This window comes from Pyxicephalus adspersus, chromosome 8, assembly GCF_032062135.1.
Source record: "Pyxicephalus adspersus chromosome 8, UCB_Pads_2.0, whole genome shotgun sequence".
Classification (NCBI taxonomy): Eukaryota; Metazoa; Chordata; class Amphibia; order Anura; family Pyxicephalidae; genus Pyxicephalus; species Pyxicephalus adspersus.
The window spans coordinates 69,210,285-69,237,868 of NC_092865.1; the positions used below are offsets into that span (position 1 = coordinate 69,210,285).

The window sequence follows — 27,584 nt, forward strand, 5'->3', positions numbered from 1 at the left end:
CTGGAACCTACTGGAAACCTGGCCTACTGTTATTACCATTGGAGGGAATAAAGTGTATTTTAATTTTTACCATTTGTCTAGTTTAGTTTAAATTTTATTTTAATTAAATATGGTTGTTTTTATGTACTGCACAGCACTGTATACTATTTTATACTATGTTACAGTTGACCCCATATTTTTGGGGTATTTTAACACCCTAGTTTTGGAAAACATGCATCATGGCCCCCTGAATAAAAAAAGTTGTATTACCCTAATCTGGAACCCACCTCTCCTATGGATACTGAATAAATATGTAAAGCTTTGTAGACAGGTGGTAGGAACGGGTTTGCTCGTGGAGTCTGACATCTTGCCAGCCACCCAGTAGTTCCAGCTGCCATGCATATTGTAGGAAAGTTTAGGCCACTTTGACAGGTAGTGAGTGGGCGGCATACACCACCCCAATACATTTCTTATGGGTGGCTATGGGTGAGGTGCTGCAAGCATCTCAACCACGACCCCGGCTGCCAGTAGTGGGGAAAAGGTAACCACATCCTCATCACCCACGTGAACAAGATCATAGCATTTTACATTAAAAAGAAGAAGTAAATTCAAAGGATATACAAAGATAAAAATATGGATGAAAAATAATGTACAATTAAGTTAATTAAAGCTTACCTTAACTCAGAAATGTCACTTTACATAAAAGGCTAGACAAAATTCTGTAAGGTAAAAATTCTGTTGTTTGTTTTTTTTTTTTTTAAAAAAGGGTGCAGCACCGCCCCCTAATTCTCAATCACCAATGAACGGGAGCACAAAGCCTCCCAGGATACCTACGTCACACATCCCGGGAGGCTGTTGGGTGATGCTTCTGCACATTCCCGAGCATCTTTGGCGTGCGCAGAAGGAGCATTTTCATGCAAAGAAAAAATTTTTTTACCCGATCTCGCGCCTGGGTCAGGTGACGCAGGATGAAGAACCACGAAGAAGAGGAGAAGATGGCAGCACTTGGAATGCCGGCTACAGGACGGATGCTGGGATGACGCGGGACCCGATGCACTTTTCAGTTTCGTTCCTCTTTAAGATAAGTTTAACAATAAGTGCATTATCACTTAGATACATCATAGGCATGCTTGTACTCAATAAAACTATATAAATCATTTGTAGAAATAGATTCATATCTTTATAATAAAAGGTTTTTATATATAAAAATTTAACACATTTTAAATCTGTTCACGTTTACCAAAAAACAAATTATACCCATTTTTACCTAATTAGGTTAGTGTTAACCTTTAAAAATCATTGAGATCCCCATGGAAGATCCCGATTACCATATATTAAGGTGTATTAATACATCTTACTGAAGTATATTAATTCAGCATTAACTTGTAGTTAGATGCAGTGGTGTACTTAGCCAAAAGTGGGCTCCTATCCAGAACTGACTTGGGGTCCTTCTGGGGCCCCTATTGGCTGAGGAGAGTGCAGGACCCTTATGCAGTGGCACATTTTTAACCTCCATATGTCCGCCCCTGTTAAGGTGTCTGGCCTGGCACAATAACTTATTTCATCTTTACTTTGGACAAAATGATAGAATTTCAGCACATTCTTTTTTCCCTTTTAGGATGTTTTCCTGATTTGCTTTTCCCTGGTGAGTCCAGCATCCTATGAGAATGTTCGAGCAAAGGTAAGACTGGATATCCAGATTAAGAAATAAATTGAAAAGTCTTGAAGTACATAGCTGTTTTGTGTGTTCTTTTACAAGGGTAAATATAATATCCATAAATCTTAGTTCTATCAGATCCGAAAAAGAGTTTTAGCTGGGGATCAGCATAGGTAAGTATATGGACAGTAAACACAGAATACATGCTTACATACATTTGTGTACATTTACATATAGCCATTTCTCAATCTAGGTCACTGCTATTGTCTGGGAACTACTTTTTTCAATTTAATGTTGGAAAAATATTCACAAACACACTGGCTGCAGACCTACTGCTGTCCCTCACATACAGAAACCCAGATGTATCAAAATTTAAAAATCATACCCCTATATTCACCTTGCCCAACCTTTCAAAAGCTAAAAATATATTGATCTGGTAGAGAAATAAATATTGCCCTTAAGTGGGCGTTTTGCCAACCCTGGGTAAAAATCAGTACAAAAACAACATAGAGAAGGGTTTTAGGCAAGAAGTGAGTTGTATTAAAGATCAATTCTCTGTCACGTATAACAGGGAGGGGAGGGTAACAGAAAGGTGTATAAACTACTAGGCCTCAAATGACTAGGGAAAAGGGAATGGTCACCCCTTGCAGACACCCTAATCTAGCCCTAACTCCTAACCATATGAGCATCCCCTGATGGTGGGTACTCATACACAGGAACCTAGGCCCTACTAGCCCTGAATAGCCCTGGCAGTAGTGTCTGGCTTGGGACTGCTGGTTCCTTCCCCTATGAAGGACCCAGTGTCTCCCTGAGGCCTAGTAAACAACTAAATAACACAAAACACCAATACACCAAAACACCAAAAGTAAAGCAACTTATCTTATAGCAGATATCAACAGGAACACAGGATGGCTCAACACTCCAGCTATTCATAACCCAGCAGTGAATATCAACCGCACAGCATGAAGTGTGAGGCCAGACTAAAAGGAGGAGCAGTAATGACCACCAGCTGCACCTGATGTAAGGGGAGTGCTCATTACAAACAACAACACAGAAACAAGTAGAAACAAAGAGACTGTCAGATAATCACACATGCAGTTTGTCTGACAGATCCTCAAACTTCCGTCACGTAAGGGACCGTGACATTCCCATAACAGAAGACAATATAATAAAGCTTCAATGACTGGTTAGTAGATCCAGACAATAATGATAAAGGCCAAAAGGGCACTAGACCATAAACCTCTAATGGAATATAACAAAACGCAAATCGTGTCGCATACGTAGGCCGATAACCCGACCTATTTCGCCTGGCTTGGGCTTCCTCAGGGGTGGCTGTACGTTTAGACATGTTCTACATACATATTTGTTAGTATCTAGGTTTATGGTAAATATATAACATTAGTATAAGAAAAGAAAATAATAAATGTTACATAAGTAGTAGGTACAGTGCATAAAATATATACAATAGGATATAAAATATTAACATTACTGAAAATGGTATAAATAGAACATTAGACACATATTGATTTCTAATAACATTATTAAAAATAGTGACAATCTGATTGAGTTGTCACTATTTTTAATAATGTTATTAGAAATCAATATGTGTAGTAGTAATCAATAGGTTAACTAATGTCTTTAGTTTTCAGCACAGACACCTGTAGAGAATGAAAGATCAGTAAGAGTGTATTGGTAAGGCAACCATAAAGGAAACAATGAACATAAATTACCATATATGCATATACATTTTTATATTCTTTTGTCTATCACTTTCAATATCATCTTGTTCACCTAATAAATAATAAATCGAAGAGCTAGTTCATACTTTTTTCTGTATTTTACCTTGATAAAATACAACAGATTTACAAATGTATTAATAAGTAAATCTCTGTGAATTTATTTTGTTCCAGTGGTTTCCAGAAGTAAGGCACCATTGCCCAAGCACCCCTATAATTCTTGTTGGCACCAAGCTGGATCTGCGTGATGACAAGGAAACTATTGAGAAGCTTAAAGAAAAGAAGCTGGCACCAATTTCTTACCCTCAGGGCCTGGCATTAGCCAAGGAGATTGGTGAGTATGGTCCCTGGCATGTGTGGGTAAAATAATAATGTAAATACCTAAAGATCCCTATTTGTTGGTATGTACCCATAAAACTAGTTGCCTAACTCAATTTCAGAAATGTAGATAGGGAACAAAAAATTGGAACTATGGACAAGCCTTTTATACTGTTTTGGATTGAGCGTAAAAGGGTTAGTTCAGTGTTTCTCAACCAGGGTTTTGTGAAACCCTAGGGTACATTCAGTGGTTCAAGGGTTCCTTGGACAATGAGCAGTTTGTGACTCTTAGGTAAGTTTAACAGATACCAACGATCTTTTTGGCTATCTGTAGGCATGACATTCTTCCCACTGGCCAGCAACGTAGGAGTCATTCTTCCTAGTGACCCCCACACTAATGTACTGTGAATTGTGTATATAGTAATTATAGAAGTGGTTCACTGAAGTTATTTCAAGGGACTGTTATCTGAAGGTGTCATTATATCTATAATGATGGTGGTCTATATTCAGTGGTCTGCATGACTGTGACAGGGCAGAGAACCTATTAAGTACCCCCCTTTATAAATAATACAACAACAACATTGGTTATATGACCTGTAGGCCTTTTATTACAAAACCTAACTTTAAATCAACATTACAGTAAATAACATTAATTAACATTACCATAACACCCATATAAACATAACTTAAACAACCTCCTGTTAACCTTCTACTAATTTTAACCCTCTGGTTACTGACCCTCGCAGGCCCTCCCTTTATCTCCTTCTTTTCGGGTCTGCACCACCGTGATAAATATGCTCCCAGCCGCAACCGCCCAGCTCGGGAATGATATCACCAGTACTCGCAGACCTTTAATCCAAAAAACCACCCTATCCCTCCAGTACCAACATATTTCAGAGACTCCACGCCATAGATGGGTCTCTCACCCCCACTGAAAACATTACAAAACCAAATTCCCTCGAGGATCTTACCACATTACATAAAACAGGGACGAGCGGGCGGGAACCTTTTTCACTTCCTATCACACTAACGATTACCCCACCCCTTTCATCCCCCCTTTAACTCTTCTTTTCCCATCCTAGTGCTACGTCACCCCCTACTCCAATAACTACCTCCCCTAAAATCACCCCAAACTTAACCCTTCAACTGCCTGCTTCCTATCATCTCCCAGTCACGAGTGCCTTCCACTAGCCCCCTCTCCGTTCCCCCATTCCAAGCCTTTCTTTATACGGATTTGTAGAACAATGTCAGCATGGAGAATATTTGGTTGACCCTGACTATGTGTAACTAGCTCTACTGCTTGCTGATTACTAAAGTCTTTAAATCTTTGTAATTCCCCTAGGAAATTCTAAAAACAAACAAAAAAATAAACTATTTCCAACAATCTTTTAATCACATCTAATCATGGGCACATGGACAAAGTCAACCTATAAATAACAGTTTCTATTAAAATCATAAAACAAACTGTTGCTGGTATGTTTACTTGATCTATTTGGTTGATTTTATGATTAAAACATTGAATCATTAAAACTTTCATAAAACACCGCTAGGCAAGCATAAAATGTAGACATGTGTGTAAATTGGCCAATTGGCATTTGTTCACGTTATGGCTGAATGTTTGTGAACCAGGGGACAAGAAACCCTTATTATACAATAACTTTTTTTCCTGAAGTTATGTTTTGGTCTCTATAAGCCATGTTTCCATGTAGTAAAGGAAGAGGTGCAGGCTCAGTTTTAGAGGGAAGCAGACTGGGGCTATATTTACCTTCTTTACCTGTAGAAGGGGAAAGTGTTAATTTTAAATCTATTAAGTCCAATAATTACACCAGCTTCTTGCTTACAACAGCAATCTACATTTCCATAAACCCTGAGCTCTTATAAGCAAGGGAAAAACAAGAAAAAAGCAGTACGCCATAAAAAACAATTACCAATCATTCTTCATTCGCCAGGCGACCCCTAACTGATGAAAGTGAAATATGCCTGCAAAACGCACATAATCATTGCTCTGTGCACTGCTTATTAGATAAGTCTGCTAGGCTCATACATAGTCCCTGCTTGTCTGCTTTGTGTACAGCTAGAATTTAATCATTCTCATCAGTCTTACTATACCCAGCAGTTCAAAGAAATTAGAAACACACCAAGCACTCAATCAATTAAGCCAGCTGTACATACATCAGATTTGCATCAAAAGTTACAGATTTTATTGTACGTTTTCATCATATTATAAGTGTTTCAATATGATGCACATGCATTCACCTTTTATTCCATTTTGATCTAAACTCTGAATTAGGTTAGGGTCTATAAAAGATCATTAAAAAAATAATTGCAATTAAATTTATGACTACGTGCTTCATGCCACACTCTGACTGTGGGCACTGCCCTATCCTTTGGCAATGTCACCTCCTCAACTCCAGAACACAAACCAAACAGTACCCCCGGGTTTATCTTTGAAATGTTACTGTTACAGTGACTTTGCACCTCTCCCTCTTCTCTGACACATTTTACCCTCTTTAGCGTGCAGGTATCACAAACAAAAATGGGCACAGAGTTTTAAAATAAATGAAAATATACCTTTTATTTTAGAAGGTTTAAAACACAAGTAAAAAGTTGACAATATAACTACATATAAATAAAAACAAAAATATTTTCACATCATATCAAAGTCTCATATAGGTCAGATGGAATCTTTGACTTTTCTACTACGCGTTTCGCAGGTTTAAACCCGCTTCATCAGGAAAGTATTGAGACCTAATGATATACAAGAATGAACAGCGTCTAGTTTACCCTTATCCCATAACATTAATAAATACTTTCAAATGGGAATTTCTTACATACCACTTCTTGGAAAAGGTTGACAATAACACTCTAACAACACAGCAAAGTGGTATAGGCTAGCAGGCAAAGATTATCTCATATATCTTCTTGATAAATCACCTAAAAATTGTTTACAAACAGTTTTTAGGATATCCACATTTCGACTCCAATGGTGAAAATTGCAAAGTTTAATTGTAATGATATTTTTTTACCCTCTGCTGAAGCCTAATCCTGGAGTATGGAAAACCACACCATTAACTTTCTACAAACAGGCTGGACACCATCTAGGGTGACCCCTAACTATACAAAATTCATTTGAGCTATAATATTATGTGTGGGGTAGCAATTCTAATTAGAAAAAAATACAATAATGATACTTTCAAGAATAGTAAAATCAAACATAGAACAATACAGTCATCTTTCCCTACGCATTTCACCAAAAAGGCTTCATCATGGGAAGGTAGAGATTCGTACTGATTTATGCAAAAACATAATACAATTAATTAATATAACAAATTATTCCTGGAGAATACGCCAGGATTAGGCCCCAGCCACGGTCACAGGAAAGAGACATTCTATTACCTGCAGCAATGATGTTTGGCAAGGAAATAACAATGTGAAACTTTTTTTTTCTTATTTTAGTATGAAAGCCACATATTAACATGTATACAATAAAATGTGCAACAGGGAAGACAGTTATTATTGTGCTATGTTGGCATGAAATGAATAAAAAAAACAAATAAAAGTTCTTTAAGCTTCTGACCTCAGGACAAAAAAGTAGTAGGGACACCCAGTAATTGATCCCCATTTACAATGTCCATTACATATTGCCTTAGGAGCTGTACATCCATAACCTTGGAAGACATAACACTAAATAAATAACTACTTAAATCAACAGATTCATTTATAAATGCATATGAGGATAAGCATTCAAGAAGAAATAAAGAAAAAATATTGTCTATCTTTAAGGTATATGATTGTTATTCTCAGTACTAAATTAACAAACCATTTTGAAAAAAAAAAAAGAGAAACTTGCCAGAACTTCGCAACATATATAATAACCAAGGATAATATAAAGTACAACCACTGGAACCTGTATAGTATAGAACAGTGATCAGTAAACGATGGTCCGTGAAAAAAATGTCATGGTCCATGGCTCTAGCCGGTGCACCCCCCACAGGGTTCATCTCCTGATCCCACTGATCATGTCCCCCATATGGACACAACCCGCTCGCATTCCCATCACAGGCTCAGATCTGCTTGCTAAACATCCTGGGGGGATATACATGTAGAAAATTAAATAGGAGGCTTTTTTTTGGCCAAATATTTAGTGAAATATAAATATTTATATTTATGCAAAAGGGCTGGCTGCAGGCACCTCGTTCTTCCCACTCTCCACCAATGGGAAATTTCTCTACACTTGGGAATTTAATGAAAATTGATTCAAATATTTTCACATAAACCCCCAGTTCATCTCACATCTACTACCTATTTACTCCTTAAGAATCATTCAATCACAACTAGGAATAAAGCAATAGGTTGCACATTGTTCAAGGAAGACTAACCTATCACAACGCATACTCAGCCAACCCTTTACTTTAAATTAAGACAACAGAGGCCAAAAAAATCCTTCTCTCTCTTTTTCTCCAATGTTATCTATCATCAAAACAACATCAACAATCCGAGTCTCTATCCCCTGAAGAAGCAAATATGCGAAATGCGTTGGGAATTGAGACAAATTATTATCCATATTGGAAGATTATGCCTCGTCACTGCCGATTCATGAACCAAGTGCATATGAATTCAATATGTAATTGTTTTTTCACAAAAGCTGTCTTTTGCTCTCTCCCTTTCTTTTCTGTTACCAATCAGGCTTGGAAAATTGGTATCACTTTCCTTTTTGTACACCTCACTCTTCCTGTACACACATATATATATATATATATTTTGCTTTAAGCTTGATTGCCTTAATTTTACATCAGTACAGCTATTAAATACAATTACAATACCTAATCATTGTGTGTGACATTTATAAACAGATTCATAGCTTATGTGTCCTTATACTTAGAGAATTCCACATATTACTAAATCATTTTAGGAGATGAAAAACCACTGACTGAAAACAATTACAGAGAAAAGAATTTTGGTTTAGCATTCACAAATGGCCATGTAGTAAAATGAAAATCTGACAATATATTTTAAGTATATTTTATATTTTCAATAGCAGTAGATGATTCCCATTAGGGAATGTTTGGGGGAATGTCTGTTAAAATTAAATAAAGTTCCTAAAGTTCTACCATTTAGGAGCCTTGCAAGCTGAATATTCTGTGAACCGCACAGGGACGTTGTAACTGATCCTGAAGATTGTTGTAAGTAATAAACGTCCGTCTGATGTCATACATGGCAGATCTGCGGTTTGGATGTATTTAATAAGTAGAAACCAGAAATGCTTTGCTAGCATTTTCCTAAGCTGCAGTAACTCATTGTGACCTACAGGTGGTGCCACAGGATTTACTATGAGGATTGGGTTGCTTACAAAGAAAATAGACCTTTATAGGTGGCCTATAAAGAATTAATGAATAAAAGACATTTTTAATCACTTATTAACATTTATTCTAGTATAATCAGCAAATGACATATATAGTCAATCAATAAAAGACATATATAGATAGATCAGAGACTCACACATGAATAAAGTACCAGCACATAATTTATATTTGAGATCCTTTATTATAGCCAACACTATATCTGCCTTGTCTGCAACGACTGTAGTAGCATTGGATTACCTGCTATAAACCCAGACAAACATGGTACCGGCAAACATGCATAAGGTCCACACACTATCAGGAAAATGTTTGTTTTAATATTAACACTGATATTATGTTTGCTTACACTGACATATAAGTGAGCGTATTAATGCAAGTTTTTATTAAGGAGTAATATTCTCTTAAAGACTTGAAATTGCTGGAAATGACTGACTATGGGCCCAGGACATTGCAGCATCTTTAGGGATAGGATATTGGGGATTTGTAATGTACCAGTATAGTAATAAATATATTGCGGAGCTGCTTCAGGTTCTCACACTTTAATTCTCCATTCTTATAGGAATCTGTGGGTGTAGGTAGGGAAAAAATCAATACTAACAAAATTCATTATTATTAGCCGTATGCTCCTGTAACACAGGAGAGTCCCAGAGGTGGAACATGGGGGCTATATGCAGCGATAGCATAGCCAGATGGTCCTACTGGTGTAAGGGATCATTTTCATTGTATTTAAAACATGTCAAGCTGTTCTGGTATTGCTCATCTTCATATACATGAATCAGTCAAGAATATTAAAACTTATCTTATAGTCCAAATGTGACGCCCCTGTGTTTTCTATTATGGATTAGCCCATTCAATAGGCCTGATTTATTAAAGTTCTGCAAGGCTAGAGAGGGTACACGTTAATCAGTGAAGCTGGGTGATCCAGAAAACCTTGAATGGGTTTCTTCAAATTCATTTATTTGCTAGCAAATGTTTTGAATCCTGGACCAGATCCATTCTAGGTTTGCTGGATCACCCAACTTCAATGATGAAAGTGTGTCCTCTCCAGCCTTTGAGAGCTTTAATAAGGCCCAATGAGTTCTTGTCTATTAAGGATAGTGACAGACTGCTAGTGGATATTCAGCTGCTGTGGACCTGCAGTTACCAACATTCCCTGCCAAATGTCTGGCTGACCATAAGCGCTGGCTAGATATGCAAGGAGTTGTAGAACTGCAACACATGCAAAGGTAATGGTTGTCTCTCATTTAGTTAGGGTTTTGAGGAACAGGATAGGTTGGGGGTAAATGCATGTAAATTCCCTGGTCTACCCCTCCATTCTAAGCTAAGTTACTTTTTTTGTATACCTTAAATTAGAGAAAATGTAGCAATTCTGACTGCTGTTTTGGCTATACTGACCCTTTTGGGATACAGTTTGAACCTTCCTGACTTAATCTTAACATTTGTAAACATACCATTCTTCTATCAAATGGCATCAAACCCCTAATTGTTTCTTTAATGATTTTCAATCTAGGGATGAGCGAGCGAGTTATTAAAACTCTATCTCGCTGAAAATTCGGCCGTTCTCGCTTACTGAAATTGTAAGCAAAGATGGCTGGTGTAAATTCGCTGATCGAGCTCGAGTTAAAAAAAACAAAAAAAAAGATTGTGGGCTGCACTGATCGATGAATGCAGCGCCGGCTGCATTCATTGATCAGCTCAGTGTGGGATCCCCGGCACTAGAGGTTAAATGGGTTGCAAGTTTCCCCATTCAAAACCTCTGGTGCTCTTTGAATGGCTGAGGAAAGCTTTCTTCAGCCAATCAGAGAGCATTAGATGTTTTGAATGGGGATACTTGTCCCCATTTAACCTCTAGTGCCGGGGATCGCAAACAGGATTTCCAGAGCTGCAAGAATGATTGTAGCTCTGAGAATCCACTGCGATCCTGGGCACTAGAAGTTAATTAGCCTCTAGTGCCCCGGGGATCGCAAACAAGAGGATACCCAGGGAATCCTGTCAATCCCATGTGAATCCTCCTGTTATAATTTCCTTGATCATCCGATGGTTTCGCAGAAAAGGTTCGCCGAAATTTTGCAGAACATAGATATCAGAATATAACTGGGTATTAAAGCTTTAAAGTAAAGATAACAGAGACTGTTGATCCAGGGAACATCCGATTGCTTCATGGAATCAGGAATACATTTTTTTCCCCTGTTGAAGCAAATTGTACCCGGGGTTTTTTTGCCTTCCTCTGGACCAACTATGTCTTGTAGGGTTTTATATCTGAGATATGTTTATTTCCTTAGCGGTTGAACTTCATGGACTTATGTCTTTTTCATCCTAACCTACTATGTAACTATGTAAGGTAGTAGAGCAGAAAAAGGTATGATGTGCAATGGGTTAACTCATGACAATCTATATCCACCTATAAATAAAATAATAACTCAGCTGACCATTTAAGAATTTTCATTTGAATTTTAAGAGATCTAGTATCAACCTGCATTTACTCATATGTCCAATCTTTAGCTAACACCAAGGACCGGCAGGAAAGGTGACAGTAAACACACGGTGGATATTGGAAAGTGAGAGAGCGATGATGTTGCTGAGAAGAATGGTTAATGATCTTATTTTGGGTTCAGTAAAGACAAGGATTGAATACAAATACGCCAACAAACAATTCTGCTTCTATAATGAATGACTGAAAGCAAGCAGACTGCTGTCTATCCTGATCACGTATCTTGTTCTCTTTTCTTTCTTGACACCGTCCTTGTATCGCTTTCTGTTTTGCTTCTTTTGTAGTGTCTCCCAGAATTCCATTCATAATCCAAAAGCTTTGTTGTGAAATCTTGCTCTTTTATTAACATTTTTTCTCTGTGTCTGCAGAGGCTGTGAAGTATTTAGAGTGCTCGGCTCTCACACAGCGTGGACTAAAGACAGTGTTTGATGAGGCCATTAGAGCTGTGTTATGTCCACCACCCACCCGGACCAAAACCGCCAAGTGTGTCTTGGTGTAAAAGGTGAGCTACGCATTATATAGGGAAAGTTCTCGCTGCTCCAACTTTTATTTTTCTTGTGTGATCTTTCTGCATAATTATCTTTTCATTAGGGGTTTTATCTAGGGAACTACGTGTAAACCTGACTACTAAAATCTCATATAAGCTTTAACATGTTAATGTCATTTCAAAATCTCATTATATTTAGATCTAGAGCTTTCATGAAATAATACCTGGGGATCCTGACATTAATGTCCACTTTCAGGAAAATCCAATTATGTTCTGCCACAATGATAAAGAATACAAGTAGCTCTTTCAGCAGACATTATGTAGTTGTCAAAAATAAAAAGGGAAACATTAAAGGAGATTCCAAATAATAAATGTTTAAATTGCCTTGTCTCACCATTGGTATGCTTAGTCTTTTAAAGAGCTAAGGAATCTCCAATATCCAACATTGGAGAGTTTGATGTCCTCACACCCCCTGAGCTGTAAATCTGCACTAGTCCAATCACCATTACTTGTACTAGGCACTTCACCGAACTTCTAACCTAAAGCAACCTATAAACCAGGGGAGCCCACACTTTTTTGGCTTGCGAGCTACTTTTAAAATGACCAAGTCAAAATGATCTACCAACAATAAAAAGTTGGATTTAATAACTCCAGTGTGCGGTAGAGTTTATTTTAAACGGCAGGGCTCCGCGATCTACTCGCATTGCCTTTGCGATCTACCTGTAGATCACGATCCACCTGTTGGGCACCCCTGCTATAACCCAACTACCCAGCTGCTTCCTTACAGTATCTCAGCCTGGCCCCCTCCGATGTTTACATGCTAGCCCCAATAGCTTTGAGCAGGGTTGTACTTCATGGGTTCTACTTTTTGTTCTCTACATTTACAAACCTGCCACGGTACCCATATCATCAAGAAATGCTAGGTGATGGGTATGCTTTGAAGACCTTTAAAAAGATTTTTACTTGACTTAAATATTCTTTTAACAAAGGTTAACAGAGTCAAAGTAAACTGAAATAGCCAATAATATTTTACTGATTTCCGTTGGGATAAGCAAACACATGCGGAAAGTAGTCACTATATACTACAATATTTGTTTCCAATAAGCCAGCATTGCTCTACTGTTACAATATAGATCCTCATCATGTGAAGATATACTTGAAGTAGTGACTACATTAATTCTCTAGTCTCAGAAGCGAAGCTCTCATTCCTAATCTTCTTTTCTTGACCAAATATAGAAAAATTAAAAAAAAAGATTGAAAAAATCACCACCTCTTAACTTCATCCACAGAGGAGTCTTTGAAATTTCTCTCCTTCTGAACCTGATCCTCTTTACTTCTATAGGAAAATCTTTCAGACAGATTGTAAAAAAAGAAAAATCAGACTGCTAATATTCTTTTTTTGGTGGGATGTTGTTTTTGTGTTTGGGAATCTTTTTCATTTGGCACATAGGGATAATTTATTAGTAATAAGATAATACATGGGGAATAATTTAACTCTAGTATATGAATCATCATCCCAGAACATTTTATCACCTGCTTAAGCCTGGTGAGATGACCTAGAAAAGGCCGTTATTAAGCTATCGTCTTCTCTGTACACCCTTATTATAGGAGAGCAATTACATGTACTGTATTTAAAGTGGATTTTCTAGGCTGATTGACTATATTATTGTTGTATCACAAACTAAGCGTTATCCTAAAGACTTTTTTCCCAAATAAACCAAGAGAATGTAGTATGAATTGAGAATTGAACGTAGGGTTCAGTGGAATATCTTGCTTAGGTGACTCAACTATAGCCATATGGTTCCAGGTATGTTTAAGATGCAAAATACCATTTCCATATATATTTGAAAATAGAATGAATCTTGTGTGTTGGGGTTCATTATAGATGAGGTATGGCAATCTTTCCAGTTGGTGGACTTCAGTGTAACGTGTCATTTAAAAATAAGGTAGAAGAGATCTATTTTTGGATAGGTTCAGGTGGGCAAATAAGGGGGAGTCAATGCTTTATAAGTGGGGTAATTCTTAAGATCAGGATGAAATTGTACAGATTTTTGGATACTTTAAAAGCCGAAGCAATGATTTTTGGAAAGAAGAGAGAAATATGACAATATTGAAAAATCTAAGTGCTAAAAACAAATAATTCAGAGATGGAAGAGGCAGGCATAATGTATTAAATAAAAATGAATACAGTAATAATATTTGTATCAAATGTGGTATAGAGATTGAAAGAATAAAAAAGACTGTAAGATGATATTTCGCTATATTGAATAGGTATCCTCAAGAATGGAGTGGGTTTTGTAAGATTACCCACCCCGGGGAGCTCTTTAGTATACATTTTGTTTGGAATGTAGGACCAATAAAACCACCTAACTTATTACCACATGGGCCGCTAGATGTTGAGCTATTAGGCGCCCTTGTTTTCAGTTTTTAGGGGTTCACTATCGCATGACATAATCCCACACAGTTTAAAAAATTACTCATTTAGAGTAACAAAAGAAAAGAAGAGACTTGGCGATCATTATTAATATTACACAGTATTTATATAGCGCCATCATATTACACAGCGCTGTACAAAGTCCATAGTCATGTTACTAGCTGTCTCTCAAAGGGGCTCTATCAATCAATCAATCAATCCAATGTCCCCACCATAGTCATATGTCTTTAACACAGTCCAAGGTCAATTTTGAGGGGAAGCCAAATAACCTAACTGCATGTTTTTGGGATATGGAAGGAAACCCATGCAGACACAGGGAGAACCTGCAAACTCCATGCAAATAGTGTTCTTGCCCAGAATCAAACCTGGGACCCAGTGTTGCAAAGGAAAGAGTGCCAAGCACTGAGCCACTGTGCTATGAGATATTTACAAGAAAAACAATACACGTGTCCTTCCTTTCTTGCATTACTCTTGCTTTTTCACTTTTTTATTATTTAAATATATTTTATATATAAAATATATATTATATAGTTTTTTATTAGTCCTTGCATTTTAAATAAATAGTTTTCTATTGATTTTATTTTCATTAACCAACCCTAACATGGAGTGTGGGCCGGGACACTTATTGCTGGCTTTTCATCCTTCTCTCTCCAGTGTTTAGAACTACAGTATAGCAGCAGACTGGAAGTGAATTGAAAGACCATTTATATCTTGTTAATTCCCTTAAATCTGTCCATCATCTTTGAACAGCTTTGCACTTACATTTTCCAACTGACTGGTCTTGTGGCGGTCCAGCCGATAAAAAAGATACTACTGTTATTAAAGAGCAGGTTAAAAAGCTTTGAAAGGCGGATGTTTTTTCCAACAAAGGCGGAAGCCATAGATACATTATCACCGTGTTGCTGTTCAAATGCTCGACATAATATTATGTCAAGTGTAAAAATTGATGAAACATGGTTTCTTTGCTGCATTATGTTGTGATGACAAAGGGCAGTACTTTAGAGATATTATGGGATGATAAAATGTCATTTAATTTTTTGGTAAGATCCAAATCATAGTATAAACCTACTTGAGGGCTGAGCATCGCAGTGTGTTTTTGGGGAGGTTCAACTGCCTCCTCCCAACTGCTCCATTGGACACGCAAAGATTTTACCATATCTCCATACGTGTGCATGGATCCTTCCCCAAAGTCATTTGCAGGAACCTTTCTGCCTGCAGCGGGGGTATGTTGCCCCAATCTGCCTCGCCGAGACAGTGGGTTTGTACCCCTTACCTGCTTAACTTAATGCAAGTTTAAAAAAAAAAGAAAGATTTCCTTCAAACATTACCTTAAATTTCCTACAAAGTACTTTCTTCAAAAAGTATTTCCTTCAAAGTATTTCTTCAAAAAGTATTTCCTTTAAAGTACTTCAAAAAAACTTTTGTTTTGATAAATTCTTCAAAATTAGACTACCCATTAAAGAAAGAGTGGCAAGGGGTCTGTGTTATACTCCTACTATGCAGTGTCTTATGAAAAAAATAAACCATAGCAATGAGTTCTTGCTTTGCACAATCTCACACTTATTCAATATTAATATTTTTTTTAATAAAATTAATATTAAACAGTTATTATATAGCACCAACATATTACACAGCGCTGTAAATTAAATAGGGGTTGACATGACAGACCGATACAGACAGTGACACAGGAGGAGGAGGAGGAGAGGACCCTGCCCCGAAGAGCTTACATTATACGAATATTACTATAGTATAATACCTAATAGTCCCTATTATAATAATACACATGCACATATACAAACCATTACTTTTTTAGTATTGTAAATAAATATATATATATATATACTTCATTTTTGGAAGATTTGACATAAAGAAACTTTTATACTTATCTGTTTAGAAGCAGCCTGGAGGAGATGCCACTAAGGTGTAAGCCTGTAGACCATTCAGCCTGCTTAACCTATTGATTCTATGGTCCTGGTTTATTAAAGCTCTCCAAGGCTGGAGAGAATACACTTTCATCAGTAAAGCTGGGTGATCCAGCATACCGGGAATGGATTTCTTCAAAGTCATTTCCTATTTGCTAGCAAATATTTTGAATCCTGGACCAGGTCCATTCTAGGTTTGCTGGACCACCCGGCTTCAAGGATCAAAGTGTATTCTCTCCAGACTTGGAGAGCTTTAATAAATCAGGGCCAATGAGCTTTAAAACATTAGGGAGAAAATATACCAAAAGAGGAGACATTTCTCATTTCGGAGCTTGGCGCCTTCCACATAATGAAAACTGTCATCAGTGCACCCCATCCTTCTATAACCATAGATGACATCCATGTCCATGAATCTGTCTTCACCTACAATGTGGTGATTCCAAGCTCACTGTTATCCTCACCCTATTTGGTAGAAAATAATGTCTTTGTTAACAATGGTATTGGATGCATAATATAATAATTGTAAAAAAGTGGAAAAATATTAGGCAAAGCTTTCAAAACATAATTGTCAGGAATTTAGGAAAATTAAGATAAAAGATTTTGAAATGGTCACCGTACAATTAGTGAGATCAGTAATGTAATTTCTTGTGAACAAACATCATAGGGGATTAAATCCCAGAAAAATTGGATCTCCATCTATTGTCCACTGAAATCTCAACATATGTAGACGTTATTAGCCTTGGTTCCTAATATATGACAATTATCTATGTAAGTAAAGGTATACATTTTAATCCAACACAATGAAAGCTTTCTTGTCTGCTGATCTAATAATGATTATATAATTATCGCTCAAAGCCTTGACAAAATTCCACCAGCCCTTTGAGAAATCCACATACTGTCATTATTTAGTTACACGGAAGACTTTCATGTTTTACAGTTCTGATGAACCTCTTTACTATTGCAAAATGACCACAGGGACTTCAATGTATAAAGCCCGGTACAACTTATCCTGTTAGGGAGCATAAGGGAAATTCTGTTGTATAATGTCCCTTAAATGTCAAAATGTAATAAGATTTGGGTAAGCTGGTCCTATTCGTTAATGTTTCCAGTTCCTTATGAATAAAAATGGTTGCATATTGGGGGGAAATGGTCATGTGAAGTTCCCTGTAATCATGTGTATGTCTTTTCCAGCCTTTTTTCAATAACCCGTCTCTATTATCACATTATTCAAAAATGCCAACAAATGCTGTCAATATGCAAATGCCTAAGAATGCATGTCATGGCATCATTTCTAGTCTGACGAGGGGTGAAAGGGGCTTGGATGTGTACAGTACATTGTGTCATTGTTTCTATTCCTCATGTTCCTGATTGTCTTTTGTTTTATACAGGATCTCAGAAGAGGATTCCCCAGCCTGCTACAGCAGACACTTGCCAGCCCTCTGCCACCAACCCATTCCTTAAACATATATTATTTCTTTTTTTTTAACCTGGTTGCTAGTATTTTCCATTTCCTAGTTGCTTAATATTATTCATCGCTATCCTCGCTGTTGACTTGAAAAAAATTCTATTGTTCTCTTTTAAACCTGTGTACTGTTTGAAATATAATAAATATTTTGTAATTACTGTGTTGTGCATCATGTGAACCCAAATACTTTGCATGACTTTTCTGGATACACATGCTATAGGCTATTGATGAAAGACGTGGGGCTTGCAGCATTTTACGCAGCAAGTGTTTGTTGGACCATGTAATGGATATGTAATTCTAATGTGATGATATGTCTGTATCCCCCTGGATGGCTGCTGTGTTGGTATGTGTGTCAGTGCGGAGGGATTAGCAGAGGGATATGAATGGGGTAGGATGGATGCATGCGGAAAAATGAATGAGGTAGAGGGGGAGAATGAGTGTAAGGAATGACGCAGTGAAGTGGGGGAGGTCACTGTATGACTCCCATTAACTCACTATATACCACCTATCGAGGAGCCCCTCTTTATATCATCAGCTAAGTGCTGCAGAGGAAAGGGTTACAAGCAGAGAACATTTCCTTGCCCCCAGTCCCTTTGGGAAATAACATTTCTCCTGCTTCAATAATAAATGATTTAACATCTACATGTATCTATTAGTGGTATCAGCGCAGAGATGCATGCTGCAGAGCCAGAAAAAGAGTTAATGCATCTCTTTTCTGCTTTCTTCATTCTTTCTTCACCTTTCCCAATTTCCATTTTTAAATTTTCACTCTTTCCCTGTGTCCATCCCTTTCTCTCCCTATGTATTTATAGCTCTCTCTCCCTCACTCCCACTCACTCCCCCTCTCTCCACCTTCTCAGCCCCTGATTGGTTTGCAACCTGTGTGCCATTGACAGACAAATCCTTGATATGGGGAGATAGAGACACAGGGAGACTGAAACAGAGCGAATAGGTTAAAAGCACAGAAACAAGGCTCCTGAAACTGTAAAAGGAGAAAAAGAACCAGTAGAGTCACCTGGGAGATACACCTGTACAGGTGACCCATGCAAGTCATCACAAGCTGCAAGAAACACCTCTGCCTACTTACACGAAGCTCACAACTGGCTTTTCCTAAATAGTCAAACACGTCTGCTATAGGAGAGACCTTGCTCAGGTATGTGAAAGTAGCATAACTGCCTATAAAATTCTTGCACCGCAATCATGCCGTTGAATGTTTAAGATCCTCATTAAAATAAAAGAGCAATTAGGTTCATAAGCTTGCAGGAATTAAGTTCAGCAATTGATTGGTTGCCTTGGGTTACTGCACGTCATTCCTCTATATATGTCGTTACTTTATTTCTAGCCCGTCTTTCATTAATAATTGTATTCCTATTCTCTCTGCAAATGTAAAATGTGTAAGCGACATTTTTTTGTCTATCCTTATGAAGCAACACACATCTGCATAGAAAAGTCCCTGAATATATGAGATATTAGTCCATGGCTGCATCTCTTCTCATACTTACATCTGCATCCTGCTTATAAAATGAGATTGGGGGCCCTTGATGTGCTGCACTTTGACCCGATATGATTTTACTTGCAATATATATATCTCATTACTGTTTGCACCATATTAGATTTTGTAAGTCAGCAATGGTGCAATATCCATGAGCAACCAGATTTTAGTTCACTTTGAAATCTTCACTCTAATCGGTTTATTTGAAGGAGTGTAATTGTTGTACTGTACTTTACGGTATATTGTAAAAGTCTGCACGTATAAACATTTTCAAGTCTTAATTGTAGCGTTCCATCTTTGGAACTTGATATGAGAATTTACCTGTGTTTTTTGTTTAGCCGTATAGCTCACTTATTTTCTTTTCATAATTGTCATGGGGAACAAAATGTGCACTTTGCCTTCTATTATTTAAAATTTGTATGTCCTTTTGTACAGCAGTGGTTCATTCTATGCTACTTTGTTCTTTTGCATACATTGCTTGTTGTGTATGCGTCATTGAATGTGCCTGTTAGTCACCGTCCTTGATTCTTCTTCGGTGTATAAATATCTCTTATGTCTACTTTATGTAATATTGAGCATTGTAATAACTGATCTGTGTCCCTTGGTATAACATTGGACTTTTCTTGACATGAATTTTATTGTGCCTTTAATAAATGCATTGGGTTCTAACATCTAATCTAGTGTGGTAGAGGTAAAACGCGTCAGGAAGTTAATTATCAGTGCCCGGTCACACAGTAACACAAACCATGGGACACATATATGTAAAGTGACTGATAAAGATTGTGAGAACAAGAATAACCCTTGTAATACCGCTCAGTGGTTTTAATTGATGAACTTGGTCTTATAAAGACTTTTGTTACCTGGAGGAAGGCATGCTAACAAATAATGATTAGCATTGATTAGATAAGACATACGAGGATGAGGATTTTCTCTTTTTCTTCTCTGTTTTTGTAATATGATGAATATGTAATTCAATGAAACCACAACAGTATTAAATTGCATAAAATAGCTACGGACAGTGGTTATGGATTTTTGAGTGGCTGCTATCATGCATCATATTGGAACCTTTCATGTAATTCTCCATTGTTTTCTACTCATTGAGGTTGATTTACTAAAGCAATAGTGGCTGTTAACTTACCAATGTGAATTACCCTTTTGCATGAGATAGTTCACTTAGCTTAGCAAATTACTTTAAGCCGTGCTGACTTTAACCGTCCAATCGCGTGCAAGAAAACAATTCCACTTTCCTTGCATGTGATTGGGTATTCTTTGCTAAGTGAATTATCCTTTGCAAGGTGGTAATTCACCTTTTTAAGTGAAGAGCCTAAATCCCTTCCATTGTGTAGAAGTATTTAGGAACTATTATTGACTGTAAGGAAATTATTTGTCCTGCAAAAAATAATCAATGTCTGCCAAATGAAAAAAGATCATTTTACACACATTTAAAGAATGAATGGAGTTACTTTAATTTAAGGCGGGCAGATGAAGCATCGGGTCAAATTTAGAAGACTAAATCTACAAAGTGTTTACTACGGGGTGCATTATATCTACCGAGTGTCAAAAAAAGAATATAGCACTTCTGAACTTACAGCTTTCCAAATGTAATCCTGGGGAAAGGAACCATAATATATTTCTCATGCATTTAGCTGCACATTGATGTTGGGGAAGTGTTACTTATCAACTAGAGAACAGCTGGTGGCAAATTCTTTTTCACAGAAATTAGCTCAGAAGGCCGAATGAAGCTGACAGAACTCCAGCTTGATTTGCTTGGTTTAAAATAAAATGGGGTATAGGGGTTAATTTTGCAAACCACAAACTTATTGGTGATGCAGTACAGAGCAATATTAATGCACACATGCCTTATACCCAAACTTTATATTTCCTCCTCTTCTATGACATCATAGTTTATTGATGTACTTTATACGGTGCTATATATAATGGCAATCAGAATGCCACCACTACAGACAGTAAGAATATCACTGCAGCTGGTTTTGTCAAGCGGCATTGGCCTTGGAACTAGGCAGGCACCATCCAATTAAAGGATATTCAAGTGCAGCTCAACGATCCCTGGCATCCACTGGAAGAACCCCGGTTGAGAATGGCTGGTCCAGTTCTTTCCTCCCCAGCAAAACTGTTCATGGCCCACCACTTTCATTGGATTTCTGTTATCCTTGTAATACTGAGTTATCTTTTATTATCTGTATCCAGGAAGCCATGTCTAGGATCCTGCCAGCCTCTCCCACTGGCCATATGGTGCCTGCATTACAAAAACGATGCCATTGGATCCAAATTCAGATATGTAATATAATCACAAAGGTTGTATTTAGTCATTTCCTTAACATGTTGATGAGGTGGGGAAAGTTTCAGCTGAAACTTTCAGCTTTAACTGATCAGTTGCAGCAAATAGTTGTTCAACATATCACCAACATTTAAGCCGCCTTATCCATCTGCACTTTTTAATAATCAAAGCAGATTGGAAAACCAGGTCCTGCTACTTTACTAAAGTGTATTTCTTCCTGCAAATTAAACAAAACACAAATTGCTCAATATGTTAATTGGTAAATTATCAAAATTATTCTGGGAGAAATGATTTCCAAAATCAGTCCAACACAATGATGAAGAATTTGCAAGATTTAATTATTAAAAAAATTGGAAATACCAAATGCTTGTACCATTGGCTTGACAAGTTTTTAAGAAAGGGTTCAATAAATCATCATATGTGAATAACACCTGTCTGGAAATTTAAACTGTGAATTAAATTTTAAGGCCCATTTGTGACTTTGGATTAATTTGGCATCTTTAGGTAACATTGTAAGCATTGCTAATGCTCATTTTGTCTACCCGGAAGCACGACTTTAGTAATATCTGGCAATGCCCCATATCTAATTTGGCTTCGGACATTTTTTAACATTATTAAAGTGTATGTAAGCACTACAGATAAGTTACTCTTTTATTCTCCCTTTTGATCTATTAAATAAACTTGTTATACACTCCAAACATCTAGACTGCTGAAAACTTCTTGTCTAGGTTGAAGATAAAGCTGAAGTTAGCAATGTCCTCGGATCTCTCTCTGTGGTCTACATAAAATATAATTTATAGACTTCTTGTCCTAACAATGCTGCTTCTGCGTAGATATAGTATGGTGTATGTGTTGTCCCTCTATGAAAGGAAGGAACACGAGTCATATAAAGGGTTAAGAATAAAGAAAAAAAATCAGCCATATCATCTGATTACATTTATTGGTTTTGTTGCACCTCAAGATTGTTTATGAATATGTAAATAGATATGTATGTCCTGGCTGGGGATCGAACCTGGGACCTAGCGCTGCAAAGGCCGGAGTGCTAACCCCTGAGCCACCGTGCTGCGACAATGGTCACAAAATAATCGCATAATAATCACTGTAGGCTTATCAATCATATTTATGAGCTGCACATCTTTAAAATCACATAGCCCTCTGCCGGCTTGGCTTATCATAGAGTATCCTGCTGCCATTTGTCTAAAAGATAATATGTTTGATGAGACCAGGCCATCTTTTTCCATTGCTCTATGGTCCAGTTCTGACACTCACGTGCCAACTGTGGGCTCCATTGGTGTTGGACAGGGGCAACATGGGCATTATGATTGGTCAGATGCTATGCAGGTGCATACACATTTAGTTTTACAGCATCTACAGAAGCACTTTCATAAAACTAAGACCAATCAAGCTAGCCTTCTCTTTACCATGTGCATCAATGGACCTTGACTCATGACCCTGTAACTTTTTTGCCAGTTGTCCTTTCTTGGACCACTTTTGGTAGGTATTGTCTGCATACTATAAAGAACCCACAAGACCTGTCCTTTCAGGATATGCTTCAACCAAGATGTCAACTTATCTGAATTTAGCCTTAGTCACAGCCGTTCAAAGCCTTGCCCTTTTTTTTCAGTTTCCAACACATTACCTCCAAGAACTGACTCTTCACTTTACAGGATCAATGCTGGGTTCCAGTCATTAAAATCTCTTGAAAGCAAAGCAAAGCTCAATATATCCAACCGCTTAACAGAAGGCAATGTAATAAGATTTTACTTGCTTCATCTAGCCATTGTTTTAATGTTTTGGGTGATTAGTATATATGTGTAGGGTCAACACTGTCCAGTGAATATAAGGACTGTTTAAGCAAGCTTTGCTCAGAATTTGCCTTTAAAGCACCCTTCTACAGTATGCAGTCACATTATTAAATTCCTAAATTGTAGCTTCAAGCAGAACTAAAGTTCCACTTTAAAAATTTGCAAACTGGCAGGCAATGTCACTTCCACAATAAAAAAATACCCGTCTGATCACTGCTTTCTTCTGTCAAAAATCGCTGGACCAAGGAATAACTAAGTTACATCATCCCAGCCTGTCCATCAAGATGGCAGCACCCACAATGGGACAAGGGCTGGTATTTAAAAAATTGCAATCAGGCAGACCATTTTTTTTATTGCTTAAGGGACATGTTCTGCAATAGATGACATGCCTAAGCACAATTTTATGGAAAACAAGGTTTAGTTCCACTTTAAGGATGTTCAAAATTTTCAACAAAGCTCCTTTGGTTTCCTAAAAGATTTGTAAATGATTGGAAAAAGCTCGCTGTACAAAGTAGTCATGTAAGCCATGTATACAAAGTGTAATGGGAAAGCTAAAATAATAATTACAAGAGATGTAAATGGATGCCCAAAATTACAAAGCTTGCTTCAGGTAAAAAACAGTGAAGAGGTATTAAGCCATTTGCTTGGAATTCTACTGTAATCTATTGCACTACGAAAATTACTTTATCACACCGGAAAAAAAGCAATGAAAGCTTTCCTAAATGTCAAATGTAGGTGCCAAAAACCTTGATTTAATTATCTGTGTCAAAAATAAATGGTCTGGTGTTGTTCAATTAAGAAAACCAATACACAAAGTGCAATAACCTGAGAAATCCAAATTCTTACATATTTCACTGCCTTGTCAAATAAACCTAACACTGTTAGGCTGATTTACTAAAGTAGCCTTCCAACCATGCATAGATGTAATACATAAACAGAAATGTTCTTTTCATATGTTTGGAAGTGAAAGTCACACAATCTATCTTGTGAAAATTCCGAGCCCTTGTATTAGGAGTTCAGATTTAGGTACAGTCTGATACATCTGAAAATCACCTTCTGATATATCTGCAGCTGAAAAGGGAATTGTTTCCGTTGTAGCACTGGTAATTGCAATAGCTATCTGCATTATATTATCAGTTTGACTTTCATGCACTACTTGATACTAAATTTGCTTATGGCTAATGTCATTAAGTTGTAACAAAAACTATTTTCTCATATTTATTCAGCTGCAACAGATGCGGGTAAAATGATTACGTAAACTATAACTTGTAACATTACAAGGAACAGGTTTTAGAACAGTTGGCTGCCTTTTCCTCTATCACACCTAATCCTATTGCCACACTTGCAGTATTTTTTTAATTATTTGCTGTTGAAATACACAATGCCTCGGTTCACACATTATCATCATTACTATAGAAACATCCAAAGCTGCAGACTAAAGCTACATTTGAGATATCAAACCTTGCCCCATTGAGCCATCAAATGTCATTTATCATAAGGGTAAGCTATGTCATACAGTCACTGATAAAGCCTTAAATGTAAGCTAATTTCACTGTAAAAGGGTAAGGATAAGTTAAAGCAGAAATAAATTAAAAACAAAAAAAAAATACACTTACCTTTGATCCCGCAGATCCCTCAATGGTGCTGGTCCTTCTTGCGATACGGTACTACGCCGCCCTGGGATTCTTCTTTGACCCGGTGCTGAGGAAGCTCCTGGCGCTGCCATCTTCTGCCTTCTCTTCCGGGCTTCTTGCACCATCACCCGATCTCGTACTGCACAGGTGCGACATTGCGTGACATACCCTCTGCAAGGGGTAAAAACAAGAGAACCAATATCACTGCGCATGAGTGAGGGCATCTTTTCCACCAAGTGCCTGAGATCAGGGCATGCGCAGAAGGAGCAGCCAGAGACTCCGGAGATGCATGATGTAGGTATCCCGGGAGGCTCTGTGCTCCCATTAAGTCTTGATCACGCAGCACTTACGAAAAACATTTTTACTTTATTTAGAAGGGTTGTCTACCCTTCTATGTAAAATAAAAAAGTTGAGTTTCTAGACCAGGGCCCATTCTACACAAATTTTGATTAGTTCTCCATTAGACAGAATGGTCTACAAAGAGTCAGAAGATTATTTTATTTAGACCAAACGTTAGCCAGTATGAGCCAGGCAGACTGAAGTTGACAATCCCCCGTTCTACATTGTTTTTAAAACATAAAGCTCAGCTGCCTAAGCTTTAAGCCAAGTAATAGAGCATAAATAATTACCCTTTATTAGTCTTTCTTTACTTTTATTCTTAATTGCTCTCCTGTGCAGAAGACAAGGAACATTGTGTACTGTGTAATAATTGAGGTTGATATCCAGTGGTCAGGCACATCTACAATGACCACTCAGCCAATGCTCACATTCCCTGTTTACATGGAGTGCCAAAGCTCTAGCTGGCTATGGAAAGAGGAGTTTGGGGAAACACAGAATAATAGAAGAAAATAATAGAAAGGCAAGATTATATTATCTAGCTGTGCTCTCTGACTTTGCCTATACTGGTAGGCTCTGTTAGGAATATCGCCCGTTTCATTTTCCTAGTGATAAACTGAAAATGTGTGAAAATCCAAAATTTGGAGTCTTCACAGAACAGATTTGATTTTTCTCACCTTTGAAAGATCTACTGTTAACTTCCTGCTGTGTTAACAATGGGACACCAATACCAAAAAAATCATTGACAGGGATAACAATTCTCGATTTCAAAAAAAAAAAAATAACCACATATATATTTGCAGTCCCCAACCGTTCCCTTGTATTAATCAAGTGCAGTCCAATTTCTAAATTTTGAGAGGATCCCACTACTGGACAGCCCATTGGAGGTATTCATCATTCAAGCACCTACCTAGACAACCAACAAAGACCCAATTTCCTATATATAAAAAAGAGGGAGAACAGGGGACTGATTGTCATGTGACACCATGTGATTTAGGTGGATAAAAAAAAATTTAGGTTGTTTTTTTTTTTCAGAAATAAGTTAGAATGATTGTGTGTGTGTGTATAGAGGGGGGGTCATGGTGTTTCCATGTTCCTGGAGACAAAATCCCAAGTTTACCATGATTTTTCAAAACTACCAAGACATGAGGGTGTTTTTCCTGCTCGTTCTTGACTGAGGCAGGTCAGAGCTTTTTGCCGGCGCAACCCCCCTTTTAAACTCCCAACCCAATATTAACACCTGTGGGTATAGTACATTACAACATTTTACTAAACCCAACATAACCACCCTAGTGCAGTTGCCAACATCAACAACTTTCCCAACCAATTTAGGAGACCTGCCATAATATAAATGGCTCTCCGAACCACTACATCGCCTTCTCCATGCACTGCCCTCGAGGACCTCAAACTGCCTACAAAGACCCTGATGCCCTTAGAGGGTGGGAATCTTCTTCCCTGCTGTCCAGATCTTTGACCTCACCCCCTAACCCCACTTTCCTATATAACTTATTCTCCACTCGCTATTATTTTTAACACCTATCTCTGCCTTAACATCTCCTTGACTTCGACAAATCGCACATATAACCCCATCCTGCCCAGCTCAGCCTTTCCAACCAGTCATGCTGGCCCTGCACCTAGCTTGCTCCTATAGCAGGCTCCTGGCCTTTCTTTTCACTTCTGTAACTGGTTCACTTCTTTTCCAAAAATACTACATAAAAGATAAAATCCATGTATAGATATCTTCTGCAATTGTAGCATGCCTTACTGATGGCAATATGACAAAATAATCAACAACTTGACAATATGGTTTTGACTGGCCAGTAGAAAATGGGATTGAAATTTCCTTGGTCAAACGAAGATGAAATTTGGTTACTTTTCAAAACACTACTATAGGTTTTTACTATGATATAAGGAATAATTCTGCCTGTAACCAACACAAAATGTAACCGTACCAAAGCTGACCCTAAGTGCAGATATCTCCAGATGTCTGGGTTTTTGCCCACCTCCTCCCACTCATTGTGAATCACTTCTGCTTACTCATGTTGCTAATCACATTTATGGGTTCTGTAGCTGAAGTTCGTATTTGCATGAAAGAGCTACATGGAATGTTGGGCAACTGGAATGCTAAATCCTAAAACTGCCATCATTTGCATTGTTTATGGTTAATGC

At 37.6% G+C, this 27,584-nt stretch overlaps 1 protein-coding gene across 1 annotated transcript in view; it reads left to right on the forward strand.

Moving 5' to 3' along the window:
- Positions 1-18,007, forward strand: part of RAC2 (Rac family small GTPase 2) — a 46,390-nt gene extending 28,383 nt beyond the window's left edge. The window contains exons 4-7 of the mRNA XM_072421063.1: positions 1,598-1,660; positions 3,547-3,706; positions 11,910-12,043; positions 17,773-18,007. Of these exons, the coding sequence (XP_072277164.1) occupies positions 1,598-1,660; positions 3,547-3,706; positions 11,910-12,040 (354 nt within the window). The 3' untranslated portion in view covers positions 12,041-12,043; positions 17,773-18,007. The remainder of the gene's footprint in view (positions 1-1,597; positions 1,661-3,546; positions 3,707-11,909; positions 12,044-17,772) is intronic.
- The last annotated feature ends 9,577 nt before the right edge of the window (positions 18,008-27,584 follow it).